The 27,081-nt window shown below is 44.2% G+C and overlaps 1 protein-coding gene across 1 annotated transcript in view; it reads right to left on the bottom strand.

Moving 5' to 3' along the window:
- Positions 1-27,081, bottom strand: part of SLC44A5 (solute carrier family 44 member 5) — a 212,903-nt gene that overhangs the window by 158,711 nt on the left and 27,111 nt on the right. The window contains exon 2 of the mRNA XM_015414270.1: positions 18,640-18,688. Within this exon, the coding sequence (XP_015269756.1) occupies positions 18,640-18,688 (49 nt within the window). The remainder of the gene's footprint in view (positions 1-18,639; positions 18,689-27,081) is intronic.

Here is a 27,081-nt window from a genome sequence, read left to right as displayed (position 1 = left end):
TGTATTTGTGTTGTGACTAGTCTTGTCCCCATAGCAGACATTTTGTATAGTATCCACTAATATGACTCAAAATTGCCCTCAGGCTCAGCAATACTGTGAATCTCTTATCTGTGGCACAAGAGTGTTGTGGGTCTGCCTGCTGATGCCTCCTTGGCTGCAGAGGAGATGGAGGAAGCCAGTCCCACCCCTCAGATGCTGCAGGTCAGGAGGAGACTTTGTTTGGTGTAGTGGTTAAGTGCATGGACTCTAATCTGGGAGAATTGGGTTTGATTCCCCACTCCTCCACTTGCACCTGCTGGATGACCTTGGGCAAACCATAGTTTTGATAAGAGCTGCCCTTGAAAAAAAGAGCAGTTTCTGCCAGAGCTCTCTCAGCCCCACCTATCTCACAGGGTGTCTGTTGTAAGCTGCTCTGAGACACCTTTGGGTAGTGAAGGGTGGGGTATAAATCCAGTCTCTTCTCTCTTCTTCTTCTTTGTTTGATGCAGGGATAAAGTCTTGAGCTGAAGCCAATGCACCACACACTCAGTCCCACAACCCAGGACCTAGAGCAGAAGCAGAAGCCCTGTGGCCACCAGCCACATCCCCAGGACCACCAGAGCCCTTGGAACATCAGAGAAGGTGGACCCAGAGAGAGGTGCAGAACTGGCACTGTTCTGCAGCTGGCAGCTCAGCACCGGTCAACCTCTGCCTGCGAGCTGAAGTCACCACAGGATCAGGGCTGATATCTGCAAAGGCTGCTTGGCCATTGATGAGTTGTAACTGTTCCTGAATGACTCAACAGAGTTTCTTGATAAAAGCAGCCAGAAAAGGGCAAGGCAGTGTGGAAGTAACTTGTCCACAACCCTTGTGTGCCTATTATTTCTTCTGTTATTCTGGACCTTGGTGTGTTTGACCTTCTGGACTGTGACCTGGCTTGTGTTTTTTGGATTGCCCTACTGGCTTGAAATTTGGCTACCTGTTCTTTGACTCCTGGACTATGTTTGACAGCTCTCTTTGTCTCTCATCTCAGTTGCCTGCCTGAACCTGGACAAAGAGCTTCTTGAGTACCTAAAACACAAAGTGTAATTAAGTATCCTCATGATGGAACAGCCCCACTCTGCACTGCAGGCTCTGTTCTGGCCTGCTCTCTGAGGCATCTGGACACCAGTGACTGTCCAAGGTCTCTGCCTGGCTTTCCCAACACCTGGAGGGGATTTTCCCCCCTCTGTCCATTCAACCTCTTCCACCCTCTGGCCTTTGTAAGAACTACCTGCTAAGAGGACCAGGGCTTGCAGCTTTGCTTCCCTTTCCTGTGTTGCCATTCTAAAGCCTCACTCATGCCTGTGTTTCCCACTACCCACCATCTTATTACTATGGGGACAGTTTACTGCATTTGTGCCCCCACTGGGGGAATAACTTTTTGTTAACTGAATGACCCTCCTCTTCTTCTGGAGCTCTTTTCAAAATACAGTGTCTGAAATGGTGGAGGGCTTTGTGGTACAGAAAACTGCTACTACCATTAAAACTTATAGAACATTTATTAAAAATAAAATACTCACATGCATATTTTCAGCATAGCAACAGATTGAGCAAGGGATACAAAAGAAAAGTGTAAAATCTAATTCCTCCCCTCTGAATCTTGGTGCCAAGAGGCAACATCAGGGGAAGGCCTCAGCAGTCTCCACAGACCCAGCTGCTTCTCTGGCTGGTTTCCTGCTCCATATATATTTAAGGAAACATTGTTTGTCTTGATGCTTTTAGCAACCTTCTTAAATTCTCTTTGTATGCCTAATTACTGACTTAACATTTTTTTTACCAGAGCCTCTAGTCCCTTCTGTTCAATTCATTGTGGCTGATTTTCCACTTTTTAGAAGAAGCCTCTTTATGTTATAGCTTCCTTGACTTGTGTTGTTAACCATGCAGGTATTCTTTAGGCTTGGCAGTTCCTTCCCTGACCAGGGGAATGCATTTTACCTGTGTTTCAACAATGTAGTTTTAAATAGCTTCCAAGCATCCTCTAGGGATTTGACTTTGTGTTTTCATTTCAGCTTCCTTTTAACTATTCTCATTTTCATAAAGTGCCCTCTTTTGAAATCAAATGTTAGTTTTGGACTTTGGGTACCTTTCCACTGACATGAAAGCGGAACTTAATGGCACTGTGGTCCCTTTTCTAAGTTGGTGCAACAACCTCTACATCTCTCACCAGGTCTTGAGCCCCACTCAAAACCAATTCCAAGATCACTACCCCTCTTGTTGGTTCTGTGACCAACTGTTCTGGTGTACAATCTAGGAAACTTATTTCTATAGCATGACTTGAGCACATGTTTACCCAAGTCAATGTGAGGGATATAATAACATCATCTGCTTTAGCTTTGTTCGTTATTTCCTTCTCCATGTTACAATCAGCCTCAAGGGTTTGATCAGGTGGGTGATACTATACTCCCTCTTTTAAGAAACCCTTAGGGCCCAGTATCTCCACCTATATCACTTTTGTTGTGGAGTTCATTCCCCTAATGTCTTCTAACTTATTTTATTCTATGCCCCTTTGATGTGCAATACAACATCTCTCCCAGTGAGGGATGACTGAACCCCCACAGATATTCCCCGTTCTATACCTGCTATATCTATGTATTCACTATATAATGCTTCCATGGGATCTATTTTGGTAGGATCCCTATACTAATCCAGGAAGGAAGACAAAGTAGCAGCCAAGAGAAAAATGACACTGAACAAGATAGAAAGATGAAAACTCAGACAGTACTTGGAAGGTAAATCTCCATCTCTCTCAAATTGCTAGTTTCTAGCTGAAAATTAGAAGTGGAGAATATTTAGCTTAGTCCTTGTTTGTGTCCATGGTGGACCACTCACATCATTTGCCACATGGGCACAGGAAACTGGGCTAGGGAAAAGCACCAGCCTGGATAAAAACAAAGGAATCTGGCTACCTACCAAAGGAACACACTGGCACTAAGACGGAAACAGTGTGTGATTTCAAGAAGTTTCAGGATACAATGTCAACTGGCAAAAACAGAATTTAATATCGATCTACTATGCATGTTGATGTATAACAGTATAACTCTAACTCCATGCTAAATGTACATTGAGACTTTCCCATTTATTTCAGAATATTAACAGGCAACAAAGTACATTTGTGTTTTAGATGCTGCCCTGATCACCACAGTGCTACAGTTTTTATCTTTCCCATTTTTCTGCAGAGAGAAAAATAAAATTGATAAATAATTGATGGTGGTCTCATTCCCTCTCTTTCCCAGGAAACAAGAGCACATTTACAACATGTTCTCAATAATGCATTTGTATTCAAAAGGATTTGTAATTTTCCATTTGTACAGTTTTGCTTTCCTGCCAACCCCAGTGAATGTGGTAACAGATGTATTCTGAACATGGAATATTAAATGCATTTAGTCAGGCCCAGGCTGAACATCTGTCAGGGTGCATACACCAACCAGAGACCCACTGCCTTTTCCCTCCATGACTACTCTGAAGCAGCAGCAAGTACTGCTGACTACCCCAATGCCATGGCAAAGACTGGACCCAGAGAGAGAGGGTGGGCAGCCACTAACCCCAGTGCTTGATACCACCTGTTTCTTCAGCCTCTCCTTTAGATCAAAATCCCAAGCACGTCGACCTACCATAATGTGAAGAAAAAGCCAACCACCTGCATCTCTCTAGTCACTGCCAAGCCAACTAAGGTAGTGCCTGACATTAAGAGGGGGATAAAGGAAAAAATTCACAGCAGGGTAGCACCAGGAAGGAAAAATTGATATGGTACAATTACATAATAGTACAAAGCACTGAATTACAAGACCTTTGTTAGTTCCTCTGTACCTTTGTTCTTCAGCTCCAAGTGAGTTATGATAGATCCAGGGGTCGTTTCGTGGAAAAAGAGCTAGGGGAACTCATTAGCATATGCCACACCCCCTGACATCACCAGAAGTGTGTCATAAGGCCACACCCACCACTCAGTTAGTCTTAGTCTTAAAGGTTAGTCATAAAGGTACTATTTGAACTCTTGGACTATTTTGCAGCAACAGACTAACACAGCTAATTCCTCTTAATCTAAACCCACCACTCAGGCTCCACCCCCAAAATCTCCAAGGTATTGCCAACTCAGAGCTGGCAAGCCTATCTGATGGCACATGTGGGGGAAAACAAGCAATTAGGTCCCCAATTCTGCCTGTGGGGGACCGTGTGTGCCCTTTTTGTGCCTATCCATGCTCAGTTCTTCCCCTTTGGCTGTGCTGTTCTCTCTCCCCCCCCCTCCCCCGCCGCCACCTCTGAAGAGGAAAACAAAACTCGGGATGAGTCATATAATAGAGAATGGGAAAAGGATGGAAAATTCAGGCGAAAGCCTCGGGATAGGGTGTCAGAAAAGCCAGAAGAAGGCTCTGTCCTCATTTCAGAAGAAAGGAAGAGTTCCATCTGCTGCCTCAGCAAAACAACCACGAATCTTGCCACTCTAGAGCCTTCTTTGTCTTCAAATAGAGAGACCCAGCAGGATGCAACTCTTGGAAAGAATTTAGGACTGCGGAGACGAAGAGTTCGAATCAGTTATGAAACCGAGTGGGTGGCCTTGAGCCAATCATTCTTAAATCCGCCTAACAGGGTTGCTGTGAGGACCAAAATGGGGGCAAGGAAGCGTGAGGACAGGATAAGAAGAGGAAGGATGAAATAGATCCTTGATTGGCAGGTCCAATGCCCCCCCCCCTTCTCTCACTCTCCTATCTATATTAATGTAAACTTGTGACTTTACTCGGGGCTTCATTTCACCCAGACTAGGAAACAGGGCTTGTTTCCAATCAAGCAGCAGAACAACAGCTCCTCTGAGCATGGCTAGAGAGCATTTTTTCCTTGCACTTCTGCATGATGCTGGAATTCCGTGCTTGGCATTCTAAGTGTTTTATTGGGGGGGGAGGAGATGAGGATCGAGGCTCTCATGCTGGAGAAAGGGGGGTGGGAGAGTGTTAACTCTTCCTCTCTCTGCCCCGAAAAGGGAAATACAGCCAAAAAGGCACAGGGGGGCTATAGTCCCCTTTAATGTGACAGCCCTGATCCCCTCCCCCGGGGGAGGGCTCTTTATGGACAAACAGCAGTTATGTCGCTCGTCCTTTGGCCTCGATTAACCCAGCACATATGCGGGGGCGACGGAAGCGGCTTTCAAGGACCCAGCGGGGCGCTCCCCGCCATAGCCGTCGGATTTCACGCTCGTCTATGCGCAGCTTCGCAGGATCAGGCGCAATGGGGCAGGGCTGCAGGAGCGGCGGCTCCGGGACTGCAGGCAGTCCGCCCCATGACGGGGAGAGGAGAGGGCTTCTGCAATGCCGGCCCTGCAGACTTCCTCGCCCCCCCCTCCGCAGCAGCGCCGCCTGCAAGAACCTGCGCCAGCAACTGCAGCACTGCCTGCCCCGTCCAGCTTCGACGGCGCGCCCCGACCACCGGGCGGACTGCCAGGCGAGGCGGGCGGCTCCCCCCTCCAAGGTCCGGTTAGCCACTTCACAGCGCCGGCGCTGCCCCGGGCTTCACTGCGGCAACCGCTGCCCATACGGGCGCTCGCCTCCACAGCCATCCACGGTCCAGTGGGGGGGCACAGCCGCCGCCAGCCCCGCTGCAGCCTTTGCAACTTGCCTCATGGTGGGCGGGGTCATGGGAGACCCCCCCAGCAGCTGGAGGGGTGCAGCGGCCTCCCCTCGACATCCCTGCGGGGCTCTGCAGCCAAGGCTCTCCACCTCGACGAGCAACCCCGAGCCCAGACGCGCACTCCGTAGAGGGCGCCGCCCGGCCCAAGCCCCGCCGCCGCCCGCAGTCCAGCCCTCCCCATCCCAAGCCCCTCTCCAGACTCCCCTGCCTGCATTCGACAGAGCGGCCCCTTTCCTTGCATCCCTCTGGCCCGCAGCCGCTCACCCCCAATCCTTCATTGCACTGCATTGCAAAGTCCCACCAATGCAGCAACACCCCTCCTCCTTCTCCTCCCCCCCGACGATGAAGCTCCGCGTTACCTGCGAGCTCCGACGACGCGTCCGCTACCATCATCTGCGGTGCCCAGTGCTGCTCGGCGGTGGAGCTGGGAGGCCGGCGGGAGTGCGGGGCCCCCCCTTATGTTACCAGGGGAACGGCGATCCCCCGCAATCCCCCCAAATCGACCTCTGGATAGATCGCTGATCAATATGGGCAGGAATTGAACTGAGTCAGGATCCCTGACTGAGACTGTATCCCTCCTATAAGTGTGTTTATTATTTCAGGTAAAATCAATGGTCTGTATAGTATTCATCTATAAGGATATCTCTACAAAATCTGGATTTGGCACTGCTTTGAGTTTTGGGATCATTTACATGTTACAGCTGACATGATAATACCTTAACTTGGTTACTCACTGATAGGGAATCTATGAGGAAGTGTATTCTCTATGGGTCCATATGCATAAGGGAGTCCCTGTTAGGAATCCTTGCAATGTACAAATCATTTCTCCCTCTGAGCATCCCTACTAATATCAGGAATCAGGCAGCGGTAACCAATGGAGTCACTGCAGAATGGCTGTAATATATATATCATATTGCACATAATGTAAAATAATTGTTCAGGAGAACGTTTTATAAAGGCAATAGAGCTGTAGTATAATGGAATGGTTCAGAAACATGGTTTTATAAGGGGAAGAGGACTGTATATTCCACTGTGTTTTTGTATGTGATCATGCTCTTAATGCATTGTTTTCTACTTTTGTAATTCCAGTTTTGCATTTTTGACATATGTCTGATACTTTTTTGCATTTTTCTAATTTTTGTAATGCTAGTCCTATTAAACTATTTATTCTATGTCTAATGCTATTTGGTTGCATTGTTTTACACTGTGAAATCCACCTTCTCAGCAAGAATGGCAGGCTATAAATAAAGTAAAAATAAATAATGATAGACATTTGCTAGTGATATATAACAGACCTTCACTTTTTGCTGTGGTAAAAAAGTAAAAGAATGGTAAGATATTTGAGCCACAGCAGCAAGAGACATGGCAGCAGGTAACAGAAAAAAGAGGTAATTCCAATAAAGCAAAACAATGCCTTTTCCCCAGGCTAATTCTGTTCCTTTTCAACAGGATTTCTGAGACACTACCATCCTGAGTTACTTCAATGGGACAGGAACCTAGAAGGTTGAACAGCAAAAACACGGAACAAAATACATCTATTTATTACAAAGTGCACAGTAACTACAGATTAAAAAATATGTAGACTGTAGATAAAAACAGAGAGGTAGTGGGTATTACATTACATCCACATAGCATACAGCAACAAATATAAGCTGCACGTACAGTAACTAAGACCAAAATATTATCTACACGTATCACTAGACCAAGTGTGTTTCAATGCAGACAGCCTTCTTCAGTGGCCTAAATAACAACATACACTATAAATGTAAATATAAAATATCTGTTGCAAGCCTGGCAGGCTGTGTACGAATCCTAAACACAAAAATACTCATGTAAGGATAATATCAAATTGTGACATACTAACTGGCCAAAAGAAAGATTTCCCCCCGAAAAATGTTAATAAAGAATGGTTGCTACTCACAACAGAATAGTGTAGCTCCAAATAATAGTTATAAAGTTTTGATGTCAATCAGGCCTGCATATATTGAGGAGCCCACACCCATCAAAGGTGATAGCTTTATGCAACCATTCTGTAAAAAAGACAGATGGCATAGCATCAATGTGTAATTAAGTTATGATAATATTGAGTATGCCCCCACTAAAAGCCAGAAGGGATCCTAATGCCGACCTACCCTGGGTCATTGGTCTATTCACCATGTGTGTCCATGTGTCAACCAAAACTGAAGGGAATCTAAGAATGGTCCTAAGAGGCATAATAAAGATGTTGGAAGGGAGGGAGGATGATGCAGTCCCACCAATGAATGTGCAACCCAGCTGAAAATTTTAGAAGGGAGGGATAGGGAAGGAGGAGGTGAGAGAAAAAGGAAGGAGAGGGGAGAGGGGAAGAGAGTGGTATGTAACTGCCAAATTATAGGGGGGGCAGAATGCAAAACACTGTGAACAGTGAAGCAAACAGAGTTGTGACTCATAAAAGCTCATACTGAAATAAATGTTAGTTTTTAAGGCACCATTGAATTTCTGTTTTCCCTCTGGAATTCCAAGTACATCAATTGCTTTTGGGCATGAAGTCCAACTGATGAAAATGCCCAATGTGACTTTTAGAACCTGAACTGGAAAAAAATTACCCTTGTCATTTGAATATATTGTACATAGCATCTTTAAAATATAGCTGTGATGGATTGTACTGTAAAAACTCATAAGGACTGTGTAAATATGTGAAGGACTTTGAAGAGTTAATGTCTCACAGCGCCAGAGAATGACAGACTTCTCAAAGGGATTTGATTGGTTAGCATCAGTTGAGCAGAAAGACTTGGGAACTGATGAGAACTCAGATTAGCTGTGACTGAGAACTAGAAGAGTTTAGCCTTGACTGTGGAGAGTTTAGCACTGACAGAGAAAAGTTTAACACTTACTGAGGACTGGGAAGGCTGGCAAGGATGAGTAGGAGGATTGGTGAAGACCCCATTTGGGACAGAAAAAGAGATAGATCTTCTAGTTCAGGGGTGTCGAACTTATTTGTTATGAGGGCCATATCTGACATAAATGTTACTTTGTCAGGCCGGGTCATGTGTGCCATAAAATGTAACACTAGATACCAACGATATAAACTTTATAAAGTGGGCAAACCCACTTAATGACTATTTTTTACTCAAAATACAAACATGCTTCAAAGGCAATCAGTTTTGATATACAGACCTTCCGATGCCTTCCAAGAAAAGAAATTGAATGCAAAGTTTTCAGGGGATGAGCAGAAAATTACCTCACTTAATTGAAGCAATCCAGTTTTTACCTTGAACCTCACAATCACATGGAAGCACAAAAAATGAAGCAAACAGATCATGTGTTTCCAGTTGTTCTTATGATGTGAAGGGCTGCCCTGTTTCAAACAGGAAGAGGGAGGGGCATCTCTGATGTGTGGTGGAAAAAATGCATTCTCTTCTTACTTAGCACAGTTAAGAATACTGTGCTGAGCAAGAATGTATTTTTCCCCTTTTTTCTTGTCGATTGAGACTTGCTCGAGAGCAGGCTTTGCACTGAGGGAAGAAGAGGAACAATCCTCTTTTCCAGCATCACAATCCAAGCCAGGCAGGCCAAGCATCCCCACAGCCCGTTTCTCCTCTCCCTCCAATGCAAAGCCTCCCCACTGGGCTTCTGGGCAGCCCTCACTGAATGCACCTGGGTTGGTCCACTCCCCCCAGCCCAGCCCACCCTTGGTATGCCAGTTTTGCTGGGCATCATCCAGCTTTGTTAGAGAAAAAAGCTGCCTCCCCATGTGCCATGGGAAGAAAGGGAAGGAGGGGATGCTAACATGATTGCAGTTGCAGCAATCCCCTACTTACCAGGGAGGCTGACACTGAAGTAAACTGCAACAGAGGAGGTTGTTCCACCAGGCACTGAAGACACGATTGGAGAGGCTCACCTACTTGCTCCCCCAAGTAGTTTCCTTTTTCCTCTCTCACATCTCATGTTCCCTCCCTTGGAAGCTTGTGAGCCGGATAAAAGCCCTGAATGGGCCTTATCCAGCCTGTGAGCCATATGATCGAAACCTCTGTTCTATTTAAAGACGTGATTCCCTGCCCAGTTGGAAAGGGAGTTAGCTCAAAGAGTAGAGTGATCCCTGGTGTGTTTAGAGAAGAAATTTGGGAACTTGGTAGTTTATCCCTACCTTCTGAAACCTGAAGAGTCAGTTAAACTCAAGAAAGTGAACTGGAGTGTTTAGGAAACACTGAAACCAAAGCTTCTCATTTCTAAGATTCTAAGACTTTGTGAACAGCTTTTAAACTCTCACTTGCTGGAAACATATGAACGTGAAATTACTAAGTCACCTCAGAGTTCATTATTGATTTACCTCAGATTTCACCTGACCTTTCCCCCCTATGTTGAATAAAATATCTTGCTTATTTTTGAACATTATAAAGCCTCCCGTGTGCCATTTGCAAAAGTTTTTGTTAAAAAGGTGACCTTGTCTCTTCCCTCAAGTTCATGCGCTGAGCCAGCAGCAAAATACAATTAAGTGATAGTGTGGGACAGCCACAGTTCTTCATAAAAGAAGAAAATACATAAAGGGGCTGCTCAGCCAGAACAGAGGGGAAACACAGAAGGAAAATCCTGAGTCTGAGTGAGGAAACAGGGCTAGGTCATCGTAACAGCAAATGCAAACCCTGCATGATGCCCAATGTCCAGCATCACTGCAGATGAACAACATGACTGGAAATCAAAACCCACAAATATTTATTTATTTAGCACATATTCCTGTCTTATACAAGAAGTTCTCAAGGTGGCTCATACCTTTTTGTAACAATACAATAAAGTGCATAACTTTGGTGGTCTCTTTCCTACCACTCAGCTCAGCAAAATGTGAAGCTTTTATCCAAACTACCCAGCCTTTCTTTAACTTCTGTGGCCCTTAGATGCAAGAAGGCAATTTCACAAGCAGTGTGCCATAAGAAAAAGCCTAACACTCAAATTTTAAGATGAGGGCACACAGATAAGTGTCTCTGACAGTCAGGTAGGCTAATATGAGAGTGGCAGACATAGCCTGTTCCCAGATTATTTAGAGGTTTAAAAGTAAAAACTAGCAGTTTGCATTGTACCTAGAGATTATTAATGGACAGTCAGTGATATTCTTTCAGTACTTGTGAGGTATGTGCATCCCTAATAATAGATTCAGGTATATTGCTGGGTTTGTCTGAAACAGCAGAATAAAGTTTGAATCCAGTGGTACCTTTAAGACCAACAAAGTTTATATTCAAGGTATAAGCTTTCGTGTACACATATGTTCATACAGAACATATTGCAGGAGAGATGGGCATGAACCCCTAAACAAATCCTGGTTCAAGCACTAACCAGGTTGCCATGTTTTTCATGGAAGCTCGTGAGGTTCATGGGAGACACATTCTTGGGTTCTGAAGGCATTTAAATACCTTCAGAGCTTATTTCGGGGTCTGGCAGGCCAACCGGAAGTGAGTCCCGAAGGCATTTAAATGTTGTTGGAAACAATCACCAGCCCACGGATCCACCTGAGTGAGCTCCCAAGGCACCTTCGGGATGAGCTGGCCCGACCCAGAGGTAGGCTCTGAAGACATTTAAATGCCTTCGGAGCTCACTTCTGGTTGGGCGGCCCCGACCCGGATGTTATCTCTGAAGGCATTTAAATGCCTATGAAGCTCACTTGGTGGGGCTGTGGGCCAGTAGTGGTCTCCGACGGCATTTAAATGCCTTCGGGGTGCACTTCTGGTGGGACCGTTCTACAGTCTCCCAAACTCACGAACCGAACAAACCACAAACCGGTTCAAGAAACAGAAAAGTTTGCGCAAGTTCATGGTTTGCTTAATCAAACGAACCATGAACCCCAACAAACCACCATTTTCCCAGTTCATGCCCATCCCTATACTGTACTAATTTAACTTGGGATGTAAACAGAATAGAGTTGACACTAGACCAATCTAATTTTTCAGGAAAATAGCACTCTAACCAGAGTCTGTTCATGGTAAGGTTCCCATTCCCCAGGTGGGGTGTGTGGGATTACCTGGTTTTTGGAGTTTCTGCCCACCGCTGGCCAACTGGCCGGCAGGGGAAACCCCACTTCCAAACAGCAACATTGCATGACAACTTTCCCAATTCAATAATGCCATCCGGAAGTGACATCATCACATTAGGAACATCATGTGGTAATGCTTTGGTTGAGGGCGAAACTCTATGGTTTGACCCCAATTTACCATAGAGTTTTCCTCTCAAACCAGAGCGTTGATGCGTGACATTTTCAACATGATGATGTCACTCCTGCATGACGCCATCACACTGGGGATGTTGCCATTTGGGGCCAAGCCCCACCCCACTCCCAAAAGGCTCCATCCCATGCACTGCCAGTGCATTGTGGAGACCTGGCAACCCTAGTGCATGGTGTTCTATCCATTTTAGATTCCACTGCTTTTTATTTATTTACTTTACCCTGTGTTTTGGAAACTTTACTTTTCAAATAGGATTATTTTTTCCCTATAAACATGATGTTTATGAGAAATTCAATAACATCTCTCCTTGCTGAGTCTATTTTTATAACAAATTAATAGTGCTGCCTATCCCTGAAATGAGAGATGTGGTAAATCTCATAGGAAAAATAAATCTATGTTTTGTGATCAAAAAGATCAATCTAGGCTGGTCAATCAACCTACCCTAGCTACATCAAATGCCTATTCTACAGGGCAACCAGGTTCCTGCTGGGGACAGGGATCTCCTACCCCCAGCTCCCATGGGGGGGAAAGTTTTCAAAAATTGCTGTTGGTTGACAGCATTATATCATTTCCCAGTAAAATCATAGAGTTTCAAGCAATTCCTAGAGTAGACTGATATCACTTTTGGGTTTTTCCTGGAAGTGATGTAACACCAATGTCCCCATCACCACCATTCTATCCTGAAGCCACCACTGAATATCAATATGCAGCATCTTGTTTGCATAGTATATATGAATGAAAAATCAAACTGTTTGATTAATATCTCACATAAAATTTGAAAACTGACACTGCATTTTAGGTCTAAATGTGTTAGATTTTTCACACATGTGCTAGTAAAACAAAAGATACTCATGAATAGACAAGTGCTAGGCCTGGAGGCAAAACTTACTGTTATGGTAGGCATTTCAGACAGACTTAACCTCACTCCCCCATTACAAACTGTAAAACACAACCCACTAAAAATATACAGGAATCTACTTTTGTGTTTGTATATTTACACCCTAGAATAAGCAAATGGACAAGTAGCCTCAAACACAAAAGCAGATTACTATATGTCATTTTTTAATTTTAATTTTTAACCAAACATTTCCCCCATCACCTCCATGTTTAGAAATATACAGAATATCATTTATGGTTTACATCTACAAAGGTAGACTCAGGGGCATGAAAAGGAAATGGGCACAACCCTTCTTACATTTGTTTCACAGTATGTCAGCAGTGCACATCAAGAAGGCTGAGATAAGAAACACTACCTCTCCTATATAATAAAAGCATTTTGGGGTGGCTTCTGTCCTATGGAGTGACAGGATTCATGCGCGCCAAAATCAGTTGGCCACCTGAACTAGCCACTGGAAACATCTGTTGCTGCGGTGACTCAGTCCCGCCTACAGAGCCGCAGCCCAGCCTCTCACCCGCAGTGTGCACCGAGCCACTGGACGCCATGGACACGCTGGCAGCTTGAGGCTTCCCATTCCTGCCACCGCCGCAGCGATCACCGTCACCCCGACGCTCCCTGTGCCCCGACATCACTGGCTTGGCGCCACGCCCCGACAGAACTTGGTGATGGGAGCACAGAGAAGAAGAAGAAGACGAAGAGATTGGATTTATACCCCGCCCTTCACTACCCAAAGGTGTCTCAAAGTGGCTTACAAACTCCTTTCCCTTCCCCTCCCCACAACAGACACCCTGTGAGGTAGGTGGGGCTGAGAGAGCTCTTGACAGAAACTGCTCTTTTTCAAGGACAGCTCTTATCAGAATTAAGGCTTGCCCAAGGTCATCCAGCCAGGTGCAAGTGGTGGAGTGGGGAATCAAACCTGTTTCTCCCAGATTAGAGTCCGTGCACTTAACCACTACACCAAACTGGCTTCCCTGTGCCGCCGTGGCCTAGCCCTGCTTGGGGGGGCTGCCTCCGCTGATGCTCCCTCCACCCCCGGTGTCGCTGGCCTGGCACTGTGCCCCCGCCGAGCTCGCTGACGGGGAGAGAGAGCCAGGCCATGCTTCCCTGGGCCATTGTGGCCTGGTCCAGGGAGGCCGCGGGCCCTGCTTGGGGGGGGCGCCTCCACCAATGCTCCCTCCACCCCCGGCATCACTGGCCTGGTGCAGTGTCCCCACTGAGCTCGCCGCAGCCTGCCCAATAAACCCATGAGCCCTTCGGGGGGTCTTCGGCCACCGGCGCCCTTCCCTGCACTGCTCCCGCCCTCACTGCCCTGGTTGTGCCTCCAGAGTCAGCTCAGGGAGGGGGGAGATGCCCGTGGGGAAGTTGCGCAGGACCGTGCGAGGAGAGGCGGTTGGAACTGCCTCCCCTTCCCTGTCGGCACCAGCTTGCTCACCCTCCCTGTGGCTCTGGGGAAGCCGAGCAAGCCACTGGAGGGAGAGGTAGTTTACACCCCCCTCCCCTTCCCTCACAGAGCCGGCTTCCTTGCCTTCCCCACGGCTGCGGGAAGCCGAGTGAGCCCGTGGGCTGACAGCCAGTTTTAGCCACCTGCCCTGCCCTGTCAGGGCCGCCTGCCTCACCCTCCAAATGCAACAGGTGGGGGGGCCTTCGTGGGGGGGGCTGGGCCCACCGCCCGGCCATGCTAGCACCCGTTGCATTTACGGTGGCGGCAAGCCTTCTTCCTAGTTAGTAACTAATGCTAGCAGCGAACACAACACATTTCTCGGAACTTAGAAAGAAAAATATATTGGTCAATGTCTGAAATAATGAACACATTATTTATCATAGGGCACTGCTGTCATATATTCAAAAATCAAGCTTGGAAATATGTATGAAGGACAAATGCTCCAGGTTTACAATGAAGAGATGCAAGGGGGACAAGGAAGCTCTGAATTATGTGATTACTGCAAAAGGAGAAATAATTCAGGGAAACATGCTAGCTCTTCATATTGCATTCCTCCCAGGAGCATTATAAAATACACCAAGCTTAGATGATATAGTAGTTGTATAGTAGCCACTTTAAGAAATTTGATGTGGCCATATTAGGAGCACAATACAAATACCTGCAGTATCTGCAGCTATTGTCATGGTAACTATACATTTGAATTACTGTGTCACAGTGTAAAGTAGCAGACTAAAATCAGAAGATTATTTCATTATGCTGCCAATAAAGTTCTACACAGTATGTAGGCTCTGTAAGATAAAAAACATCCTCAATTCCCATTAAATGTAATGGAAATAGTACCCCAAGACAAGGCTATAGGATAAAGTGCAGACCTTGTAATAGTCTTCTGGCTTTCCCAATTTCAAAGCTTTACAACTGTTCAGGTACATTGTATTTCATTATAGTTAAGAGAGAGTCCGATATGATTGTGTATTACCTAATTTTTGTATTCTTACAGTGCACCCTTATGTAAGTTTAAATCCACTGTGGTCAATGGGCTTGAACTAGAGCAACTCAACATAGGATTTTATTGCCAGTAGTATAAGAAATCATTTTGACTAGACTTAGACCTTTTCCGCACCTCAGTGTTGTGCCACTGTTTCTCAGCGAGTTGAACCGCCAGCTGATGCTCCACCTTCACAGCACCCCTTCCTCAAAAGGGCATTTATTTCAGGGATTTTTTTTTTAAGATTCAGATTCAGCCTTCCCCATGTTTTCCGCATTTTTCTCTGAAAAGGGGTTGTGTGGCTGGGTCGTCATGTACTTTGTCAGCAATGAAACATCCTTTTTTGTGCATGTGCAGTACATTATAACATCATAACATTGTTTTAAATAAGCCAGATATATCACGGGGAACAGCATGATTACCGCCATGGCTGGCTATCATGGAACTGGATACAACCATTTGTAATAGTGTTATTCAATAATTATGAAGCATGCTAAATGTGTTGTCATGTACTTCCTCAGCGATGGAAACTCCTTTTTTTATGCATGTGCAGTAATGTTATAACATCATAACATTATTTTTAAAAGTTTGGATGTATTGTCCGCATGGCCGGTGATTGTGGAACGGGATACATCACTTCATATCAGTTTTATTCAATAATTATGTAGCATCTAAATGTATTGTAATGTACCTCCTCAGCAACAGAACCTCATTTTTGGGGTAAATGTGCAGTAATGTTATAACATCATAACATTGTAAAAAGAAAGGCTGAATGTGTCATAGAAACAGCATGGTTGCTGCCATTTCAAAGGTTCCCCATTCCTCCTTAGCTGACAACTAACAAAATGGCTGACAAATATTCCCACAAAATCCTAATAAAACTAGTATTCCATTTGCAATCGTTAAACTGGACACACCATTTCAGAAAAGTGTTATTCAATAAGTATGAAGCACACTAAATGGAAACTGCACATGTTGAGTTTCCATGATTATCATATCAATATAATTCCATTATTTTTAGATGTTTACAAGACTGAATTATCATCAAAAAAAACACTGAGAGCTATAGGGGAAGAGAAGGGGGGGAATGAAGTGAGTATACAAGGGTGAGGCAACAAAACTTAACGACACGGGGAAAAAAGGAAAGGAAAGGAACTTCCTGGACAGGTAATTACATGGAGAAAGCTACATTAAACCGCACTGCTCATTTTGTCCCTGCATTATAACACAGTGATATTATTAACTTAAAAAATATTAGCATCGTAACACAATAAAAATGATGCTTTAAAAAAGTCTGTTGTTTGGAGGACTTGGGGGCAAAGGCAGGATGTACACACGATGCTGACATCACAAAAGGGTGGTGGGAAACAAAATTCCGTTTCGGGAATTCCACAGTTGAAAACTGTGAGTTAATACCCGAAGGGGGAAAAATTGCAGGAAAAGTAGATGCAGAAATGGAAGGGTAATGGGGCAGTAAATTTGGAGCTACTCCTGGAGCAGCCAGAAGTTGTTTGGAAAGTTTTACAAATATCAGTGATTTAAGAATGCCAATGCAGCAGTTTGCATGTGTGCAGAAATGGAATTAAGATTGCTGGGAAAAAGATCAACAATCTCAGATATGCAGATGATACCACTCTGATGGCAGAAAGTGAAGAGGACCTAAAGAGCCTCTTGTTCAGGGTAAAAGAGGAGAGCACAAAAGTGGGCTTGAAGCTCAACATCAAAAAACTAAGATCATGGCATCCGGCCCAATCACTCCTTGGCAAATAGAAGGGGAAGTTGTGGAAGTAGTGACAGACTTCACGTTCCTGGGATCCCAGATCACCGCAGACTGTGACAGCAGCTATGAAATTAAAAGATGCCTGATCCTTGGGAGGAAAGCAATGGCGAACCTAAACAGCATGATAAAAAGTAGAGACATCACCCTGCCAACAAAAGTCCGCATGGTCAAAGCAATGGTATTCCCAGTAGTCATGTATGGCTGCAAGAGTTGGACTATAAGGAAGGCCGAGCGCCGAAGAATAGATTCTTTTGAACTATGGTGCTGGAGAAGACTTTTGAGAGTCCCTTGGACTGCAAGAAGATCAAATCAGTCAATCCTAAAAGAAATCAACCCTGACTGTTCCCTGGAAGGCTAGATAATGAAACTGAAGCTCAAATACTTTGGCCACCAAATGAGAAGGGAGCACTCACTGGAGAAGACACTGATGCTGGGAAAGATTGAAGGTCAAAGAAGACGGGGTCGGCAAAGGATGAGATGGTTAGACAGTGTCATAGATGCAACAAACATGAAATTGAGCAAAATTCAGAGGACGGTGGAAGACAGGAAGGCCTGGCGTGATCTGGTCCATGGGGTCGCGAAGAGTTAGACTCAACTATGCGACTGAACAACAACAAAAGAAATGGTCAAAGGGTACATTTACAAAGAATACTAAGTAATTCTAAGAACCTATTTTTGTTTATAATGTTTTTGATGTGTTAGCATGAGGACTGTAAAATGGAAATTGGCCATTATTAATTCCAGAAAACCTTAGCAGATATGTTTTCCTCCTATGGGGCATGACTTGTCCTATTTTATAAAATGATTTTTATATATATATAAAATTAGATGTGTGTATGTCTGCTTGGTATCACACTGCATCTATCTATCTATCTATCTATCTATCTATCTATCGATCTATCTATCTATCTATCTATCTATCTATCTATCTATCTATCTATCTATCTATCTATCTATCTATCTATCTATCTATCTATCTATCTAGCTGCAGTGTGATACCAAGCAGACATACACCCATTTAAGGCCATTGAGCTCAAGGGCGTATGCTGTTTAGGACTGCATTGTTGGTGTACTGTTTGTTCTTCAAGGTAAATAGAAAGTCTATTTAATTTAGATTGCCGGTGCCTGACTCCACTGAGAGTGGAGTGGCATAGCTATTACTTGATATTGTACTTGAAATGACAAGTCACTTAGACACAACTATATTTTCATTATGGGTCCACCTCCATGTTCTGTTACCTATTTTAGATAAATATATCTTAGTTAATATACCCAGATCTTGGTTCTGAAATGAGCTTCATTGCTACCAAAATTCTTCACCATGCATTTCCCAATTGTAAGCAGTATACATTTTTACCACAATGATCTCAGCTGTCATATATCACCAGCAACTGCCAAAATGTGAAGTAGGAGCTGACATCTTCATTACATAATGGCTGAACTTCACAAAAAACTCCTAAATGTGGAGACAGAGACCTATGCATAGATATGCCATTTTGTCAGTAAATCCCTACAGCACAAGCATGAGCCCAGGCTCCCAATGTTCCTTATATTTTTTTGTCATAAGTCAAGAGAGAACCTTTGTCATCTTCTAACCACAAGAAATACAGCATGAAAACAAATCAAAATTCACATGATTTTGTACATCCTTTCCTCTGTATTTGCAGAAAAATATTGCAGATAAATATATTAAATGAAAATATTTACCTGTTGTGAATAGGTCCTCTGAACTTTGGGTCAAATTTCCTTGGTTCACCTGCATTTAAAATAAAATATTATAAAATATGTCATAGTAAACAAAACAAAGTAGATGTTGTATTAAAAAACAAATGTAGGCAATTAACCGGTTATTCTTATAAGTATTATTAATATGTTGCTTAATGTAACATGCTGTAGATTGCTCTGAACTTAATTTACCAGCTACGACTGATTTATATATACTTTAAGCCATTGTGTCTTGTGAAAGAGTAGAGTGGAAAAATTCTCACTGCAGAAGAAATGGAAAACTACTTATTGCAGATAACCACAGTGCCTAGACTACACACAGGAAGTGTTGGAAGCAGTTCCCTGACCACTTCATATTGTTGAAGAATCACAGGCAACTTTCATTTGACACATCCTTTTCATTTGACACATGCTTTTTGCATCCAGGTGGACATTTTTTTTTCTTTGTCCAGGATTCTGAGTTAAACCATAAACTACTAAAAGAACAATAAGCCATTTCCCCTAATTTCTGCAGCACAATACAAGCAGAAGCTAATAAGAGATTATAGTTTAGTGGTAAGCACTGCACACAGTAAATTCCAGGTTCAATCCCTAACATCATATGTTACAAGCACATGAGGCATAAGAGTTGGAAATGATCTGCTTGAGGACTGGGAGAGCTACTGCCACTCAGTTTGATAATATTGATCTAGATGGATCAACAGAATGACTCAACAGAAGGTAGCTGTGTATATTCATGGAAATCAATCTTTGTCCTGTAATCATATTAAATAACTGAAGTGAATCCTGGCAGAAAGGAAATTTCTGTGTGATAGATGACCAACTGCTCTACACCTCATAGAACAGACTCGACCAATATCAACTATACTGTACACTTCTTGCATTGGAAAGACTAACTAAATTATTTTTGCAGAATTTTGCAGATGCATCAAAGGCCAGTGAACCTTCAGGAAATAAAATATACAACCAGATCAAGAATTGTGTAAGACTTCTACATTTTCTTTTCATCATTTTAAAGTGTACAGTAGTTCTGCACTATAATTCAGACATTTGCCAATCCAACTAAAACTGGTTTAAGTTCTGGCAAAACCCAACTGACTGAAATCAGAGATAAAAGGACTATTTTTCTTTGGAAGAAGAAGAGCAGGATTTATACCCTGCTTTTCTCTACATTAAGGCATCTCAAAGCAGTTTACAATCACATTCCTTTTATCTCCCCACAACAGACACCTTGTGAAGTAGGTGGGGCTGAGAGAGTTCTGAGAACTGTGACTGGCCCAAAGTCACCTAGCAGGCTTCACGTGGAAGAGTGAGAAATCAAACCCGGTTCTCCAGATTAAAGTCTCCCACTCTTCACCACCACACCACACTAGAGACACCATGGGATGCTTCTTTCATCTGTTTTAAAATTATTACTTTCTTCAGTGTAGACTCATAAGAGAAATAAAAAGCTATTAAGCCATGATGCCTTGAATTTGTAATCTTCTTTCAAAGTCTTAATTGCAAGTGTTAGAATGAAATAAAATGCTCTTTTCATAGCCTTGTGTTCCCATACCCTATAAAAATCACACATTACACCACCCCCAAATCTCCAGGGATTTCCCAACCTTGATCTGGCAACCCTAAGGGGAACTAATCTATGTGGTTCAGAGATCTATTGTGATTCCAGGAGAACTCTAGGCCCCACCTGGAGGTTGGCAACCCTAGAAGGAGAAAAGGAAGCAGGAAAGGGAAAGAGGAAATAGTGGGAGAGAGGGAAGTGAGATGCCTCCCACAAGTCCTTATGGGTTCTCACTTGTTAAATACATATCTACAACCTTTTAAATTACCATGCATGTAGGGTTGTCTCTCCTCTCTGCTACTGAACCTTAGCTAGCCCCTGTCTACCTGAAGTGAGGGGAAGTAGTCCTTCTATGTCTTCCTGCTCTCTCTCTTCAGTGTGAGGAACAGTAGCTCAGGGAAGAGAGTGAGATTACCAAGGTGCCAGGTGGAGAGCCAGCTTGCTATGGAGGAAAACCACTACCATCCCATTGTGTGCAGCTTGCTCTTTTCCTGGATGGCTATTATGGAGACAATGGTGTTTATACTCTCTTTTCTCTGTGGCTTGCTTCCAGTTGCTGCCTGGTTGCTGAGATGAGAGTACAGAAGCTGCTTAAAAGAGGGGATGTTGAGAGGATGGGCTCTACTTCCTCCCCTGGCACAAGGCCCATGGTTCAGGAAGTTAACCTGCCCTCCAGTTCCTCTGATAGCAGCTGTTTCAAAGTGCAAACCATCTGTCAACCTCAAGCCCTACTGTGTAGTGGCCTTGCCTACTTCCCTGGAATAGGGGATGGATGCCACATTGGGCAACACTGCTGAGAAGATCCAGAAGTGATGTGTCAACTTCCTGAGCCAATGAATGAGTATCACTATTCTGATGAATACAAGTGGAGACCCACAAGAAACTTGTGGGTGGTCATTCCACTCCTCACACCTTTGCTTCGTTCCCTTTACTCCTATCTGTCTCATACTCTTTCTCGCTTCTGGGGGTGGAGCCTTGGGACAGTGAGGCTTGGGGAGGCAAGCAGCCTCAGTAGGGTATGTTGCCATAGACTCAACCCTCCAAAGCAGCCATTTTATTCAGGGAAACTGATCTCTGTCACCTGGACAACAGTTGTAATTCTTGGTGGTCTCTAGCCCTCACCCAGAGGCTGGCAAGGGCAGTTCTCATGGAGGAAATGACTGGTTTGGAGGGTGGAGTCTATGACATTATACCTGTTTGAAGTTCCTCCCCTCCTCAAACCCCACCCTCCCCAGGCTCAACCCCTCAAATGTCCAGGAATTTCCCAACCTGGAGTTGGCAACCCTATTTTCTTCCCACTCAACAGCCAACCTGCATTTATCTGCCTTTATCTTTCTTCAGCTTTCCGTCACCACCACCCTCCCCCACAGCCTCTACCTAGGAAAATTACAGTATTTCTCCACAGTGGGGACCAAAGCAGCTTACATTATTCTCACCTCTTTTTTATCTGCACAACAACCCTGTGAGGTTGGTTAGATTGAAAGTATGTGACTGGTCCAAAATCACCCACTCAGCTTCCACCACAAGATGGGGATCTGAACCTAGGTCCTGCAGATCCTATTCTGAAGCTCTAACTGCTGCATCACACTGGCTTTCATAGGGTGGCTGCTGATGAACAGCAGCAAGCAGCCGGGCCTAGTTGAGTCATGCAAATCAGGTGGTATCAAGTCACCCAGAGGGTGCTGCCTAGGAATGCCAGCCTCCAGGTGGGACCTGGGGATCCCCTGGAATTCCTGCTCCAGACTACTGATATAACTTCCACTGGAGAAAATGGATGCTTTGGAGGGTGGACTCTAGGGCATTGTACCCCACTGAGGTCCCTGTCCTCCCCAGGGTCCACCCCTAAATCTCCAGGAGTTCCCCAGCCTGGATTGGTCAACCTTACCCCCCCCATCCCCTGCCAGTGCCCAGGGGGGACCTGGCAACCCTAGACCGCTGCCAGGCCTAGGGTTGGCAACCTCCAAGTGGGCCCTGGAGAGTGAACTCCAGACAGCACAGAGATCTATTTCCATGGAGAAAATGGCTGCTTTGGAGGGTGGACTCTGTGGCATTATACCCAGCTGAGGCCTCTCCCTTCTCCAAATCCTGCCCTTCAGAGAGTCTACCACAAAACCTCTAGGGATTCCCCAGCCTGGCACTGGCAACCTTGTCATACCTGACCTCAAGGCTCCCTCCCTCCCTCCCTCAAAGGCCAAAAGAGGCCTGGAAAGGGCCCTTCCCCCACCCTTTTACTGACAGAGCTAGTTAGAAGCCTCTCCCCCCCCACCCCGCCGCCAATGTTCTAATCTCTCACTGTTGATGCCTGGAGTTAGATCCCTGCAGAGGTCATTTCAAAAGGTTTTGGGGGGAACAACCTTCCCTGAGGTTTGGTTTTTTTCACTTTTTGGATTTTTCTACAAACCCAGGAAAGACCTTGAGAGTGTAGAAAGAGCTGTGAGGGAGAGAGTGAGCCCTCTGTTGGCAGAAATAAGTATCCGCACACACAAAAACCCTCTGGGAAATAGTATAAATATGGTTTGGAACTCTTTAAGTTCATATTGCAGCTGACATTAAGACACTTTAAAAAATCATCAAATTATTTGATACCCTATAAAAACATCATTTTAAATCACTGAGATGAACAACTCTCACCCATGCCTTTTCAACATGTTCTCTCTCTGTTAATCAAATTTTTAATCTCAGTAATAATAACAAAGTCTTAAAGAATGCAATATAAATTAACCCACCAGCACACGAACGCTTACAATTTTTTGGTTATTATTTGTATTCTGCCTTTCTGCCCTTACAAGTTGGTAATTCCATTTCATTGTCTGATGAAGTGTACATACACATGAAAGCTCACATCTTGAATAAAAATTTGTTGGTCTTTAAGGTGCCATTGGACTCTAACTTTCTTGTAAGGGCCACCAAGGCAGCTAATAATTTAAACATACATAAAACCATTAAAACCAAGTCCTGCCACCCAGCACTCATCATTAGAACAAAAAAAACAGAATAATGCTCCCTCTAAGCTGTGGAGTCTTGTGAGCAATAATTCTACTTTGTGAGCTATTGGCTACTGCATAAATTGGTTTGCTCTGGAGCCAACCTTCCTGAGCTAAGACAAAAATGTGTGAGCCAGAGGCTAAAAAAATGTGAGCTAGCTCACACTAACTCAGCTTAGAGGGAACACTGGAGTTTACATATATATATAAAACATAAATGCAGTAATTGAAACACTGGTAAGCAATGGATCATTAGGTTAGGGATCACTGAGGGAGTCATTAGTGGAATCATTGGGCTCACTAAGGGAATGCCAAATGAAACAAAAAAAGTCTTCACCACTGGCAGAAGACAGAAACAGAAAGAGACAGTGTGCCTGGGAGGTAAAATATCAATTGCCAGGTCATTTCCCCATTCCAGAGGAACAACAAGCAAAACAACGGAAAACAACGGAAAACAACAGAAACAACAACAGAAACAACAGAAAAATCCATGTGAGCAATCAGAAAGCCATTTGGATCCAGTTAGCTTCAAAGACGGATGATAAAGACCCTCATCAGAGTCTCCTAAATAAGATCAATAGTCATGGGAAAAAAGGACAAGCCCTATTGTGGATCAAAAAACTGGCTAATTAATAGAAAACAGACAGTGAGTATAAATGGGAAATGTTCACAGTGGAGGGTGGTAAGCAGTGGGGTACTGCAGGGATCAGTACTGGGCCCAATGCTTTTTAACTTGTTCATTAATGATTTGGAGTTGGGAGTAAGCAGTGAAGTGGCTAAATTTGCAGATAACACAAAATTGTTCAGAGTGATGAAAACCAGGAAGGATTGTGAGGCACACCAAAGCGATTTGTCAAGGATGGGCGAGTGGGCGTCAATGTGGCAAATAGGGTCGACTTCCGGTGATGGCGGTGCACTAGAGCAGACTCACCTCCTGGACCTCCCGGGGGTGAAGCTGCGCTGCACCTGAAGGAGAGGGTGCGCAGGCTCATCACTCCCCCAGTGACCCGGTTGAAGGGACTCTGGCCATAGAACGTCTGACAGGTTGCCTCTTCGATGGTGGAATGCTAGAGAATTGAAGTGCCTCTCCATTCTGACAGTTCTCCATGCTGAGAGACCGAACGGACTTAAGCAACGCTGGCCGAGGCAAGCGCAGGAGATCGAGCGGTCAAAAAGAGAATGTACACGAGGTCTGAGGACTGATTTTGAACGTGAGTCATTTAAGTGGTGTTTAAAGAAAAAAGAAAGCTCCCTACCCTAACTTACGCAGCAGAGTTTAAGGCAAGCGGGGGAGGGACGCCTCCCATGTGCATGAACTTTTGAGTGAATGAGGGGGGGAGCGGAAGAAAAAAACGGCCAAAATGGTTACTTGCCAAGGTGTGTTTGAGCATTTAAGCGCACATTCAGAGACTTTTTAAAAACTTGTGAAAGTAAACAAATTGAGAAACATGGCGAGGAAGAGGATGGAAAAGGAGAAGTTGTTGAAATCGAAAGTGATGGAGAGCCCGAAACTGGACGAAACCAACGAGCTGGCTTTGGCAGAATCCATGCGCCCCCTAATGGACCAGCTGAATAACTTCAAGGAACAGATGTCTAAAATGACTCAATGTATCACCGCTCAGCAAACCCAGATAAATGAGACTTTGAAAATGATGAATCAAACAGCTGAGAAGGTGAAAGAAGTGAATGCCACTGCCTAAAAGGTGAAGAAATAGTAAAACGATAGGAAAAGAAGTAAGTCTCCACAGAAGATAAATTGCTGCAACTACAAATGGAAAAGGCTAATATGATTCTTCGCTTCCAGGGCATGCCAGAGACTAAGGGAGAGAATCTGAAGGAAATGATGAGTGAAATATTGGCCCCAGTGACACAGATGAAGGTGGAATCATTGATAAGCAATATGGATGTGGCCTTCAGGTCATATTCAGGATATATAAAGAAAAACAATCTGCCTGGGGAAATTGTTGTAAGATTCTCGAAGAAGCATGTGAGGGATGCAATCCTGAAAGCAGTATCTGGAGTACCCCTGAAAGTTGGGGAGAATGTCATCAGAGTTCTAAAAGACATTCAATTTGAAATAAGACAAAGGAGAAAGAAATATAAAGATCATATTCTTTTTCTTCAGACAAATTCAATTGGATATAGATGGCTAACTCCAGAAGGTGTCACCTTCAAAATTATGGATAAAAAAGAAAAGATTGACTCTGTTCTGAAAGCTCGGGAATTTTTAAGAGTCCAGTTGGGAGGGCCAAAGGAGGAAGAAAAAGAAGGGGAGGACAGCAAGTCCAACGGTGAGCTGGACTCGGATTCTTCCGGAAAGAACTCTCTTTCAGAGAAAGGGGCAGTAGCTCCTAAAAGTCCTTATAAACTGCGGAAGAGACAGAGTAAGGAGAAGTGAAGGCTGAAGGACTCTGAATGGTGCCTTTGAAAGACTTTGAAATGAGATGATTTGGGGGTATTTCTTAATGACAGTTAATTTTAAGAATGAAAAAGTTAATGTTATACTTGACTCAGTTTGTAAAGAGATCAGTGGGATTACGACTTGATGTTTGTTTAAGCTGATTAGAAGATCTCCTCCCTTGGGTTTTTAGTTAGTAATGGGTATCTTTCTTTTATCCCATAAATGTAGTCCCCCCTCCCATTTTCTGTTGCAGTTTGTAGTATTATAAAAAAATTAAAAAATCCCCTTCGGGGGCTATAAAAAAATGTGGCAAATGGGGTTCAGTGTGGACAAGTGCAAAGTGATACACATTGGGGCCAAAAATCCTAACTATAAATACACATTGATGGGGGTCCGAACTGGCAGAGACTAACCAAGGAAGAGATTTTGGAGTCGTAGTAGGTAACTCAATGAAAATGTCGAGATAGTGTGCGACTGCAATAAAAAAGGCCAACACTGTGCTGGGGGGTTCTTAGGAAGGAAACTGAAAACAAATCAGCCAGTATCATAATGCCCCTGTATAAATCGATGGTCTGACTGTGGAATACTGTGTGCAATTCTGGTCACCACACCTCAGAAAGGATTTAGCATCAGAAAAAGTGCAGAAAAGGGCAACTAGAATGATAAAAGGGTTGGAACACTTTCCCTGTGAAGAAAGGTTAAAGCACTTGGGGCTCTTTAGCTTGGAGAAACGACGGCTGAGGGGGCTACATGATTGAAGTTTATAAGATTATGCACAGGATAGAGCAGGTAGAGAAAGAAGTACTTTTCTCCCTTTCTCACAATACAAAAACACGTGGGCACTCGATGAAACTGCTGAGCAGTTGGGTTAGAACAGATAAAAAGAAGTACTTCTTCACCCAAAAAGTGATTAACACATGGAATTCACTGCCACAGGAGGTGGTGGTGGCTACAAGCATGGAGGGCTTCAAGAGGGAATTGGATAAACATATAGAGCGGAGGTCTATCAGTGGCTATTAGCCACAAGGTATAGATAGGAACTCTCAGTCTTGGGAAAGTGGTGCTCTGTATTCTTGGTGTTTGGGGGGGGGGGCAACAGTGGGAGGGCTTTTAGTGTACTGGCCCCACTGGTGGACCTCCTGATAGCACTTGGTATTTTTGGCTACTGTGTGACGGACTGGATAGGCCACTGGCCTGATCCAACCAATCAGTTGCTCTATATCCTGTTCTAACTGTCACTTCTTGACCCTTATACAGGTTTCTCAAGAGACATGTGAGGTGGTCTGGTACTCCCATCTCTTTAAGGACTTGTCATAGTTTGTTGTGATCCACACAATCAAAGGCTTTAGCATAGTCAATGAAACAGAAGTAGATATTTTTCTGGTACTCTCTTGCTTTCTCCATAATCCTGCGAATCTTGGTAATTTGATCTCTAGTTCCTCTACCTCTTCAAAACCCAGCTTGTACTTCTGGCAGTT

The sequence above is a fragment of the Gekko japonicus genome, unplaced genomic scaffold (genome assembly GCF_001447785.1).
Source record: "Gekko japonicus isolate JY-2015 unplaced genomic scaffold, Gekko_japonicus_V1.1 scaffold30, whole genome shotgun sequence".
NCBI lineage: Eukaryota > Metazoa > Chordata > Lepidosauria > Squamata > Gekkonidae > Gekko > Gekko japonicus.
This window is presented reverse-complemented; position numbering and strand designations above follow the sequence as displayed.